Source organism: Thamnophis elegans, chromosome 11, assembly GCF_009769535.1.
Source record: "Thamnophis elegans isolate rThaEle1 chromosome 11, rThaEle1.pri, whole genome shotgun sequence".
In the NCBI taxonomy this organism is placed as follows: Eukaryota; Metazoa; Chordata; class Lepidosauria; order Squamata; family Colubridae; genus Thamnophis; species Thamnophis elegans.
In genome coordinates, this window is record NC_045551.1 from 24,180,355 (window position 1) to 24,193,389 (window position 13,035).

The 13,035-nt window shown below is 36.0% G+C and overlaps 1 protein-coding gene across 3 annotated transcripts in view; it reads left to right on the forward strand.

The window, feature by feature from the left end:
• The window catches only part of MID1 (midline 1), a 111,990-nt gene extending 99,288 nt beyond the window's left edge, over positions 1–12,702 (forward strand). For all 3 annotated transcript variants that reach the window (XM_032226393.1, XM_032226391.1, XM_032226392.1), the window contains exons 8-10: positions 9,215–9,376; positions 9,921–10,128; positions 11,702–12,702. In XM_032226393.1, coding sequence (XP_032082284.1) covers positions 9,215–9,376; positions 9,921–10,128; positions 11,702–12,050 — 719 coding nt within the window. In that variant the 3' untranslated portion in view covers positions 12,051–12,702. The remainder of the gene's footprint in view (positions 1–9,214; positions 9,377–9,920; positions 10,129–11,701) is intronic.
• The last annotated feature ends 333 nt before the right edge of the window (positions 12,703–13,035 follow it).

A 13,035-nucleotide genomic window follows, 5' to 3' on the forward strand; every position in this document is an offset into this window, starting at 1 on the left:
AAAAATCTGTGTATTATAGTGGTGAATGCTACTAAGTAATGTCAATGCTGAAATATATGTTCTTTGTAAATTGAGAATACTTTTCTTATATTTGATGAAATGATCAGACTGGCTCTTCGCTTATTAACCAAGTACATTCTGTTGAAACATTATGAAGTGGATTCTAGATCCAGTATCTAGTTTACTTAATATTAACCTAAATCCTTTTGAACATTTTATTTATTTTATTTTCATTTTCATTTTATACAATCACTTATATACTGTGCGTAACAAAAAACAAAAAAAAGGGAGAAAATCCACCATAAAAAAAAAAAAACCCAACATGATACTTCAATCCCCCATACACCCTTTCTTCTCCCCCTCCAACTTTCATTTCTCCCCTCCAGAATTCCCCTCTTCTACTTCCCTTCCCCCTCAGACATCTCCCCCCCCCTCCATCTCACCCTCCTTACATTCCCCTCTCGCTCCCTCTTTACTTCTCCCTCTTCTTTCCCTCTTCTCCTCACTTTGGTGTATCCCTACAATTAATCTATTCAGTTTATTTTTTAGAAAATAAAAGAGAAAAAGAAAAAAAAGAAAACGAGCCGCAGTATACAAGTGAATTCTTATTGTTCTAAGAATTGAAACTGTAATTCCACCCTCCCCCCTCCCCCCTATAATCCCCCTCCCTAACCCCCTTACGGCTTCCCAGGTCCCATACCCGGCATAGTTCTTTAACAAGCACTTGAGTATAATAAAGCCAGCTAACTTTAAAGTTAAAAAAAAAAAGAAAAACAAAAAAAAAAAGGGAATAGTAAAAAATAGAAAAGAAAAAAACACACACAGAAAAAAAAAAAGAAAAACAAGAAAGATCAATAAACCCACTACATTAACACAGCTTCCCATCATCTGTAAATCTTAAACAATGTAGCTCATTCCAAATTTCGGTTATTTTACTACTTGCAGGGTTTCAAACTGTGTTAGAGCCAGGTAAGTTAATCAATTAGGATTCCCCAACTAAAAGTCTCATTGCTTTATCTATCTATTCAGACCTTTAATTTATCTCTTTTTTATCCGAATATCCAAACCTTTCTATAAAACCATTAAACTCAAGTACTTCTTTGATTTTTCATTTCCAACACCTCCCATTCTATCCTTACCCAGATCCACATGTAAATTTTTTTTACCTTCCACCCTGCCTTTATCCATATCCACATATATATTTTATCCGCGTCCATTGCTCCTCACATATTTACTCCACCTTCCTGGAGACTCTCTGACTAATCTTTCTTAACCTTATATTGAAATAGCAACTGATACAAACATCAGCTTGCATTCTAGCCCCAAGTAGTCTAGTTAAGCTTTCGCTACCCTTCCCTCTCCCACGCGCCTCCCAACTCCGTTCGTCCCAGACCACAACTCAAAAAGATCGCGATCTCCGCTCTCCTCGCCTAGGAAAATAATTCATGCGCAATTTGAGTTAGAGTTCAAACAAATCTTATATACAATATGTGTCCACAATCAGCAACACTTCTTTCAGTCTCCATGTCTCATCGTCGATATACAACTTTTCCATTTTATCCCAGGCAGAAATCATAAAGTTTTAAGAACATCGCTAAGTCTTTATTCTTTACTCTTCTGCCCTTCCGGAAGAGGAAAGCAACACCCTCTGCCTTGTAGCCACGTGTCTCGCTGCTTGTCTTCTCCTTCTCCTTGTCTCTCTCCAGGTCCGGATGACTCAGGAAGTCCCGCCTTCAGGGTCTTGTAATAAAATTCTCGGGCTTCACAGACAGAATTAATGCGGTGTTTTTGATTGCCAAATGTAACTGTAATGCCAGCTGGGACTTCCCATTTGTATGGAATCTGAGAATTTCTGAGTTCTTCAGTTAAGAAAATGTAATCTCTCCTTGCTCTTAATATTTGAGATGGTATCTCTTTAAAAACAATCAAGTCCTGTCCATCAATTCTCAACCTCTTGTTGTAAAGCTTCTGTATTATCACATTTCTGGATTCCCTTGTGGTAAAGTATATAATTATGTCCCTCGGAAGCTGTCGCTGTTTTGCTACCCACGAATTCTGGCGGTAAATTTTTTGAATCTGCCAATCAAAGTTAAGTCCCGGACTTCCCACCGAGCGGCTAAGAGCCTCAAAGAAGATCTGTTTCAAATTCTCCTGTTCGTTTTCACGCAGTCCTCTAACTCTTATTGCGAAGGCAGTCTTATTATAATTTATCATGACAAGTTGTTTTTGAGCATTTTCAATTTCCTGTTGTAACGTTTGAATTTTGGATGTCAAATTAAAGTTAGTTTCTTCCAAAAGTTCCAATTTATCCTCCGTTTCAGCAATATAATCTGTCATGACTGTCATTACTCCGATCATATCCTCCTTTGCTTGAGCAATTTTAGCATCAAATTGATCATATAAATCCGATATCAGTTGATTAATTTCCTGTCTGAAGTTATTAAGCGTTTTGAGAAGAAATTCTTGTGTTAACAAATCTCCAGTGGAGGACGTAGGAGGCAAGGGTAGCGGCTTCATAGCAGTTTTTTGAGATATGTTATTAAGGAAGCGCTTCTGCTTAGATTTGGGAGCCATTCCAGAATAAAAATAAAAGACAAGCAATCAGGCTAGCCAAGAATCAAAGTCTCTGCTCCCCTCAGTTAATCTTTTAACAGTTAATACGGAGAAGCCTTCAGGAGAGTAGGGCTGACTAAGTACGTCACATCAAACACAAAAGCTATAAGATCGCCATCTTGTGACGCAGCTAGAAAAGGGAGCCTTTTGCAAAGTTGAAGCTGGTATTTTAGATAGTAATAAAAAAAAATTCCTCAGGAATGGTCCCCGCCCGGATTAATTTTTAAATAGCTTAGCTTTGTCCTGGGGGGGGGGGGCAATCTGCCTAGGGCTGCAAAAAAGGCAGCTGCGGAGAACTGGCTGGAGTAAAAGCTCAGCTAATGTTGAACCTCTTCTCCATTCACAGCAAAAAAAGGCTATGAATTACAAAGAGATCCTAACGACTGACCTTCTCCCTGCCCCTTTCTGCCAGAAAGGGGAGATATCTATAGATCTTATAAGATATACAGACCAGAACCCTGAGAGGAGCTCCGTTGAGCTCCCGACGGCGGCAGGCTCCACCCCCCGAAGCCCAATATTAACCTAAATCAACTGTTCCCAATGTGATAGGAGGATTTCTTTTCTTTCTTTTTTTTAATAAATGTTTTTTAATTTTAGTTTAAAACAGGTACACATCTTTCTTTACATCTGTAGAAAATGTATCAATCAATTACAGATAAGTTTTGGTACATCTCCTCCACAGTCATCCAATATAACTCATATTAACTAAAGCATTATTATATATCCATTTTCATTTAACTGTAATTATTATTTAGAAATATTGATGAAAGTAATAATCTTGAACAATCCCTGCCCACACCGGTGGGAGAGGAAAAAAAAAAAAAAAGAAAGGACAGATAAAAAATAAAAATTAAAATAAAAAATAAAAAATAAAAATAATACAAAAAAAGACAAAAACGACAAGAGACAAGGCAGGAAAACAAAACAAAACACAGGTGTCTATCATGAGAAAAAAAAGAAGTATATCAACTGGTTACAACATGCTTTGGTGCTTCTCTTCCATTAACTCATATTAATTCAAATATCTGTGATAGGAGGATTTCTGATTAGTGAAATTAAGATTTAGCTTTCAAGGAATTCTTGTGTCTGCAATAGCAGCAACCACGTTTGGTCTTGATGTTATCTCCTTGCTGGCATTTCTGGGGGTAGCTTTACCTATGAGTAGACAATTTCCATGTTTCCAAGAAAAATGGAATTAGTATTCAGTAGCTAAGCAGAAATCTGTCCCAAGCTTAAACCCATCATCTTTCACATTGCTTAGCATTTAATGGTTGCATTAAACTGTTTTAAAAATACAATTTTTAAATATTTTTTATTTACCCTGGTTTGGTTTAGGTTAAGCCAGAGGTTGTTTCCTACTGGTTCGGCTGAACCGGTAGTGGTTTGGTGACCTGAGTCACAGGAACCAGCAGCGAACCAGGCCTGCCACGCCTCCAAACCAGTTCTCATATGGCAGTGCCATCTTGATTTTCAGTTCTGCGCATGCGCAGAACAATTTTCTTTGCACACATTATTTTATTTCTTTTTTTAATGTTTTGCACATGCGCAGACCTATTTTTGTGCAAATGTGCACAGAGCGCACCAAACCAGCAGTAATGCTGGCAGCAACCCACCCCCTGAGTTAACCATCAAGTTTTAACCTAACCTAACTTTCAATCTATGGCCTACTATATTTCAAATCAGTATATTTCCGAATATATAACAAGCACATTATTTGCTGATGGAAAAGGATTGTATTAACTTGGTCACCCCAAAGTCTTATTGAATGGTTTAATAATAAAGACTAGTGATTAATTTCATATTAAATAATGATGAAACATGTTTCCTAACACTTAACATTGAAACTTGAATGTTTCCTGAATCTTCTAGATATCACTTAAGCTACATCATCTATATGAAAATGTCCAATGAAAGTGGGCAAAAACAGGCTGATGATAGAGCTCTTGGAAACGTATATTTTGTAGCAAGCCTGGCTGTAAAGTTGAGAGTCTTAAAAAGCAATTAGAGCAAGACAATAAAGTGAAAATGCTGTGAAAGTATTCAACTTTCTTAGATTAATTACTAGCAGGCAGGAAAAGCTAATTGCTAGTAAACTGGGCTTCACTCTGTTTGACCCACTTTTCTGCCTAGCATTATGCTGATAGAAAACACACTGTGTGGTGAAGACAATACATCAGCTGCAAAACTCTGAAGAGAGACTTTAAACAAAGCCTCTATTGTGGGGAAAAGAGCTGTGGATGTTTTTCCAGTCTTAATGAAGTAAAGTTTCATAATAAATCAGCATGAAATATTTTGCCTTAATGGACTGTGAGGGTGGCAAATATTTATTGAATGATGTGATTGAAATAGGCTGGTCATTTTACGTATCTTATCACAATGTAAAATGTGCAAAGTGTGGTGTGACAAGTAGCTTCTGTTGTGTATAGTTGCATTAGTGTGTGAACATTTGGTGCCAACTTCCCTTTCTTTTTTGGGCAGGCAACTTAGTGATCTCTTGAGGTTTTGGGTGTCATTCCTAAATGACTGTGCAAATGATGCTTTAAAACACTTGGGGGACATAATGTTAGATACTTTTAAGTAGAATATTTTCATACTGAATTGTTTCGAGAATCAGACTGTTCTAATGATGCTTGTTCTGCTGTTTTCTATTATAGCTTACAGAAATAAAAATAACATTTTATTGAACTAACTATGATTAATTGTGTTTATATCTGGCTTGTCCATCCAGGCAATACTGAGTAGCTATACTGTATATCCTATATATTATTTTTTTAAAAATCAGTGAGGTCGTTATGGAGATGCCATTTAAACTGAAGTAGTGTGTATATTTTATACAGTTTTAAATATAGGTAGTTCTCAACTTACAACAGCTCATTTAGTGACCGTTCAAAGTTACAACAGCACAGAAAACTGTGACATGTCGTTTTTCACTCTTACGACCTTTGCAACATCCCCATGGTCACATGATCAAAATTCAGATGCTTGGCAACTGGTTCATATCTATGACGGTTGCAGTGTCCTGTGATCAGATGATCAGCTTTTGAGATCTTCTGATAGCAAAGTCAACGGGGAATCCAGATTCACTTAATAACCATGTTACTAAGTTAACAAACACAATGATTCACTTAACAACTGTCATAAAAAGTCATACAATGGAGCAAAACACACTTAACAAATTTCTCACTTAGCAGCAGAAATTTTGGGCTCAATTGTGTTTATCTGTACAGGACTACCTCTACAGTTTTGTAAACTTTTCTTTTTAGTATATGTGCACAATATTCTTTACTTGTTTTGACAATTAATATTTGGCATGGTATAAGTAAGCAAGAAGTTGAAAGTGAATATTTGGTCATAAATTGAGGGTCATGATCATTGCAAAAGAAATTGAAAAGCTCATGAATGTCATCCAATGCATTAGTAGAGAAATAATAGCTGTTATTTGATATGCAATGATTACATATTTATTCTTTAGAAACAATGTTTTGGTTAACACCTGACCACATCTACGATTTAGACTGTTCAAGTGTCCTAGAATTTGCTTCTTACTTTTCCTCCAAATTCTCATATTAGTTCAATATTCATTATCCATAGGTCAATTAGTAATTTAAAATATTATTTTTTTGTAAAAAAAGTTGAATGTATTAATTTTCATCCATAGCTTCTTGCCCTGCCTTCATGTGTTTTGTGGCAACTCCTTAGATATTGGTACACTGCTATCACCCTAGTCCTTTGTGTAATGTGTAATGACTTTGTGTAATGAACACAACTAGTAACATTCCTTGCCCCTTTCCTTTCCATTTATTATCCAATTCTTTATGAACTTCCCTCTAAAAGTCTTCCAGTGTGGATTTTCCCCCTTGTTATGTAAGTGTCATATCTATAACAGAATAACAAATTTGAAAGGGAGTCTATGTAATTGAATGTATTGATTACTTGGATGTATTAGGTCTGTTTTTAGAAAAGTGTTTTTTTCTTTACTTTAAGAGGGCGATTGATTCTTTATAGGTATTTGTTGTGACTCAGCAGAAACCTGTGAGTTGTTTCGGGATGCAGGATAATGAGCAGCTGTTGCTCGTTAGGGTCTTCTCTTGCAGATAAAAGATTGATGGTGCCACGCCTTAGTTGCAGAAGTCAACGTTTGTCGTTTGTTTGTTCATGAGTTCAGTTCCATTCCTGTTCGAGTTAGTGTTCATGATTCAAAGAGGCACTTGGATAAGTGATTGCTTTCTGTAAACCTGGTTTGCTGTAAGAGTTTTGTTTTTGCATTTGCTGTGTAACTTTTTGCAAGAGACTTTATGTTTATTTTGGGCTCGCAGCCAGCTTGAGCCGGGACTGATAAAGATATTTCCTTTGAAGTTCTGTCTGGCTGTCATTTGTGAACAAGCGAAGAGGGGGGTCAGAACAGGTATTTATAGATAAATTCAGATAATTCTCCCTTTGCAACTATGTGCTCATCTGGCTATAAGAGCCTGAAATACATTTAAGAAAACAATATTTTACAATTTGTCAAAAGTACTGAAATCTGGAATCTTAGTAGAAAGCTTTCTAGTCTCTCTGAATTCATCTGGCAGTTGTATTTGAATTACTACTCTGTCTCCCTAATTAAGCACAGATTTAAAGCTCACTCAGTCACAGTGATTTTCCTGTACTCATATTATCATTATGCTTATTTAATGCAAACACATCATATATGGCCAACCTATTACATATTTGTGCCAGTGACTCTTCAAAAATCTAATTACATGGATTGATGAATTCATTACCAAGAAATTATAGCCAAAAATGGGATGCTATAATTATACACTAACCCAGCCATTTTCCTTGGACTATGTAAGGAAAGGGAAAGAATCCATTCTACATATTGAGCTCTGCCTCCCCACCAATTAGGAATGGAAAATTCTATAGTTAATTGTACAGTAATCTTTAATTAGAGCTCATTTCATTAATGCTTAATATTATTTGATTAATAATTAATATGCTTCTAAACATGAATATGTGCGTGAATTCTACAGAAAACTTGAGGGCATCCATCAAACTCCAATTTGTCTGTTGGCCAGATACACATTTGTTTATAGTGGATCATCTTCCGGATACTTTGCTACAATATAGACAGTTTTATTATTCTTTATTTCAGTATATATGGCCATTCATCTCATTCATGACTCTGGATAGCTAACAGCATTAAAAGAAAATATAAAAGACTAAAAAAACAGGAAACCACCAGCCCACAACACACACAGAAACAATGACTAGGGCAATAACAGAAGCATTAATCACAAGTCAGCATAACCAATGTATGAACCAAGTCCCACTTTTCTGATCCCCACTAGTATCCCCATTTTAACTTACAGTAAGTTAAAATGTTAAGAAAACATTTATATATAAATGTATATAATTAAACAACATGACAAATTCAAATTAAATAAATACATATAGAGGAAAAAAATATTTTTATTTTCAACCATTTAGGAAAGAAAAGTATCATAAACTTAGTAAAGAGTTTAACAACTGTGCATTCTTAAAGATTATCTATCTATATACATACATGCATGCATGCATGCATGCATACATACATACGTATATATATACGTGTGTATTGTGTTTTAAATAATTAAAATGCATTAGTATTACTAATTGCCACTTACACTGATATTTTTTATAATTAAATATTGCATATTATATCATTAAATATTACAAGGATTTGCTAATGATCTTCTCCCACCCACCAACTTATTTCTGGAACTTTATCAACAAGAAAATTTTGAAGAAAAAGGATTATTTCCAGACTGACCTCTCAGGTTCTCAGAATTCTGCCTAATATATCTCATTACAGCCAGTGTACTTATCTTTGATTTGTACTTAGAGACTACTTAAAATTTACACTGTACCATATATGATAATTTACTTTAATGCATTTCTTTTTAAAATCAGAAACATGAATTCATTTTTATGATCAAACCAGATTGATCAATTCCAAATGTTGTCTTATCTCATTGTCATCACAGTTTCACAGACCAATATCCTATAGATGGTAATACCTTACAAAAGAAATGGAAACACTGCAATATCCCTGTATTATACTGTTAAAGATAATTTGGAAGTTGTTAACTTTCCCATAAGAGTTTTAGTTAACTGAAAAACAGATGGTAGGACTGAAACCATTTTCCCAAAATGCTTAAGACAACTTATCTGATTAAGTTACAAAAACTGTATGTTTATACCACTTTTTGAAATTCCTAACTTTTTTTTAGGTCCATCCCATAGTCCATCCTCCCTCCCTCCTTCACTTATATCTTATAGGAGCCTTTTATATAACAAATATAAATTCCAGCCTAGTTGTCATCTCTTTAGAATAGTAGCATGTGGATGCCCCCAATTCAGATTGGTTCTTTTATTTCAGGGTTTTTTTATTCTGGAGATGGAGTGTGGATCTCATCTCAAAATCAGTGGAAAACTTATGTTGATTGGCCAGATGCTTAATCATTCAAAGCAGCAAAGGACTTCTGCTCCTTTGAATTCTTGAAGAGCTTCAGCTTCGCCACCTTGTTTCAGGTGTAATGAATGCATGCTTCATAAAACAATTAATGATTTTGATTTGCAGGTCTGTGTAATTCAGCCGACAGCTGGATGATTGTTCCAAATATCAAACAAAACCATTACACGGTGCATGGCCTGCAGAGTGGCACCAAGTACATCTTTGTTGTTAAGGCCATTAATCAGGCTGGCAGCCGCAACAGTGAACCTGGAAAGCTGAAGACAAATAGTGAGTAGTTTTACATCTAATCTAAATGCATTCGCTTTTTGTCTCATCTTGATCTGACTCAGTTAGACACTTGAAAAGTACAGAGATCGTGTACTCCCTCCCATTTTAGTGTTTTCCTGTACAATTCTTATTACATTCAGCAGGTGTTTGCTAAAATCTTTCAGCCTGACAACTTGCTATTAATATCTGTGGAAGCACCTAAACTCTGAAGCACCATGAACAATTTAGGGAGGGATACAAAAGGAATACTATTTACTTTTGCTTTCTAAAAGTTTCCATTCCATGCTAACTTTTATTTATTTTTATATACTGCTTATCTAAGCACATTCAAGGTTTAAACTTACAAAGGTCAAAATAGCAATTGCTGAGAAAACAAGGCAAGGGCAAGACCATTGAATAAATTAAAATAATTTGGAAGTGGGAGGGGTCTGATGGGAAAATAATCAAATAGCATATTAGGGACTTCATCAACAGAAATTAAATACCTTTTTCATGCATGCTGAAACAGCTTTAATTTAAAACTCTTGTTTTATCCATATTCTAGGTCAGCCATTCAAACTGGATCCCAAATCTGCTCATAGAAAGCTAAAAGTGTCTCACGATAACTTGACTGTGGAGCGAGATGAAACCTCTTCTAAGAAGAGCCACACTCCTGAGCGTTTTACCAGCCAAGGCAGCTATGGGGTAGCTGGCAATGTGTATATTGACAGTGGACGTCATTACTGGGAGGTGGTTATCAGTGGAAGTACATGGTAGGTGGGTCAACCCATGCAAGAACGCATACTTTCTTTCCCTAAATGATGAATAACATTTCAGATTTGTTCCCTTTAACTAATGAAAAGAAACTGACAAAATATTATAATGCAGCTTTAATCTGGGGTTTTGTTGTTGGTTTCTGCAGTAGTAAACAGAAGTTTATTGCAAAGGCAGCGGCAGTTCAGATTATATTAACAGCTTAAATCAGACTGGATGAGACCGGTTTATAATATTTCTAGAATCTGGAATCATAGCTTCTAGGCAGAAACATTTCCAGATTGGAATTCATAGCCTTTTATAAATCCATTCTATTCCATATCAGAACGTAGAAGAATGAAGAAATAAATTAGAGAATAGATATTCTACTAGTAATTTTTAAAATAGTTCAGAATAGGGGGGCAAGATGGCTCAACAGGTAAAGATGCTGAGCTTGTCAATTGGAAAGCTGACAACCCGGGCTTGAGACCCAAACACCACACAATGGAGTGAGTTCCTGTTACTTGCCCCAGTTCCTGCCAATTTTGAAAGCATACAAATGTGAGGAGATAAATAGGTACCACTTCGATGGGAAGGTGTTCTGACCCCCCGGCCTGTGAATACACCAGAACACAGGCTTGGCTGTTTGACACTGTGCAATTACTGAGATAACGAATCCTTTGGCTGAGGGCCCAGGCAACTCACTTTCAATACAGTAGTTGTGCAGCAACCCAGATAATTCAAACGCAGCAACACAGATAATCCAAACGAACAGACATGGCTAGAATACACGGATAGATTTTATTAACTACTAATTACAACGGTTGTTTCCTGCAAATGTCCCCTACCAACGCCTCACCTATAATCTCTCTTGGGAGGGGCCAATCACCAACCACCTGTTCTTAATCATCTTCTGTGAGTCTGCCTACGGAGTTGCTGCTTCCGTTTCTCAGCCCTTCTCAATCTAGCATCAGGGACAAACTGCCTTTGATCCTCCCTACTGCTCCAAGCCTCAGGCGCCTCCTGGTGGCCAACCAGCCTCTCTGGTCCCTGCTCTGAGTCTGAACCCTGCCCAGAGTCCTCCACATCTTCCATGGCAGACTCATATGGTTCCTCGCTATCCGAGTCCATCAGCAGCTCAACCGGATCCTGCTGGGCCACAACAGGAAGGTAACAGCATTCTGTGCACCTCTACATATAGCCATGCTGGCCACATGAATACAAGAAGTGTCTTCAGATAATGCTAGCTCCCTTGACTAAGAAACTGAGATGAACACTGCCCCCTAGAGTCATATACGACTGGATAGGGGAAACCTTTATCTTTATCCGTAATAGTTCAGAACAGTTGTTTTAACCTATGTAAGCTAAGCCTTCTTTATTTTGACTGTTACAATTGCATAACATGGCTTTTTTATAGCAGAGAAATTTGGGACAATAAGATTTGCATGAATTGCCTCTCACAATATAAGGAAGAACATTAATGAAATAATACTTTTTTTGAACTGCAAAAGATACTTTTAAAGGACATATGTCTTCAGAAATACAGCAAATATATGGCATGAATTATATATTTTCTTAATTTTGTTTTTGTAGGTATGCCATTGGTGTTTCTTATAAGTCTGTACCAAAACATGAATGGATTGGAAAGAATTCTGCTTCTTGGGTTCTTTGTCGCTGCAACAATACATGGGTGGTGAGACATAACAGCAAAGAAATTCCAATAGACCCTGCACCCCATCTTCGCCGTGTTGGCATTTTGCTAGACTACGACAATGGTTCTTTGGCCTTTTATGATGCCTTGAATTCTCTACATCTTTACACTTTTGATATTACATTTTCACAGCCTGTGTGCCCAACATTCACAGTCTGGAATAAATGTTTGACAATAATAACAGGCCTTCCAATCCCGGATCATTTAGATTTTATTGAGCAGATGCCGTGATCAATACTGAATGAAGATGGATGATGAATGTCCTATGGACCTCACCTATACTTTTACTGAACTTTGATTGGAAAAGGGAAATACATTTCATACAAAAAAGACATCTTTACCTGTTTTCATCCAACAGTCAAAACAGGAAGATCTTGGACATTACTATTTGTTTTCTATTAAAAGCAAGATATGGCTTTAATAATTTTTCAGATTGTTTTTGTATCTAGTCTCCTTCGGAAAACTTATAAATTATTTATATATAAAAAAATCTTCTAATAGGAACCCCCAATTTGGTATTTACATCTCAGCACCTCATAACAAAAACTTCTTTTTGCACATGAACAGCTGTGTCACAAAGGTCGCCAATAATTTTATTTTATAATAGAGTTATTTGGAATTATTTGAAAGAAGTATACAATACTTATTCTTCAATTTTGTTCTTATGGTGCTTTCTTAGCAGTCACTTTTCATGCCACAAAATACCGCTTCAATTTGGAGCGTATTAAATTATACTTCAATGTATAAAGTTGGTGTCTGAATCAACCAGCAGTCAATATTATTGATAACTATTTTCTTAAATACTAATTATTCACCTCTGTCACAGTTAGGAATATGTATTTTGTATTTTTCCTTTTGGTCTTCGAAAACCGTCAACTTAGAATGAAACAACTAAGATAGATCTAATGTTATGTATTAGATAAAAGTATCACTAAGATTAAATGATGATCAATTTCTGATGGTATTGATTTGGATACATATCATTGAAAAGATACACAAAGCAGCCACATATGCAGTGCTAGGGATAGGCAATGTACAACTGGTTTTAAGTTTAAAAATGAGATTTTGTTATGTTATAGTATATCAATAAAAATAGTAAAAGGTATCTGTTTTGTAAACAGTGCCAGAAAGAGCCATACACTGTATCATTCTGTGGGACTTTGAAGGGATCCGGGGTTTCAGTTTTCTTCTTAATTTGTTTCTTTTAAGGAGGATC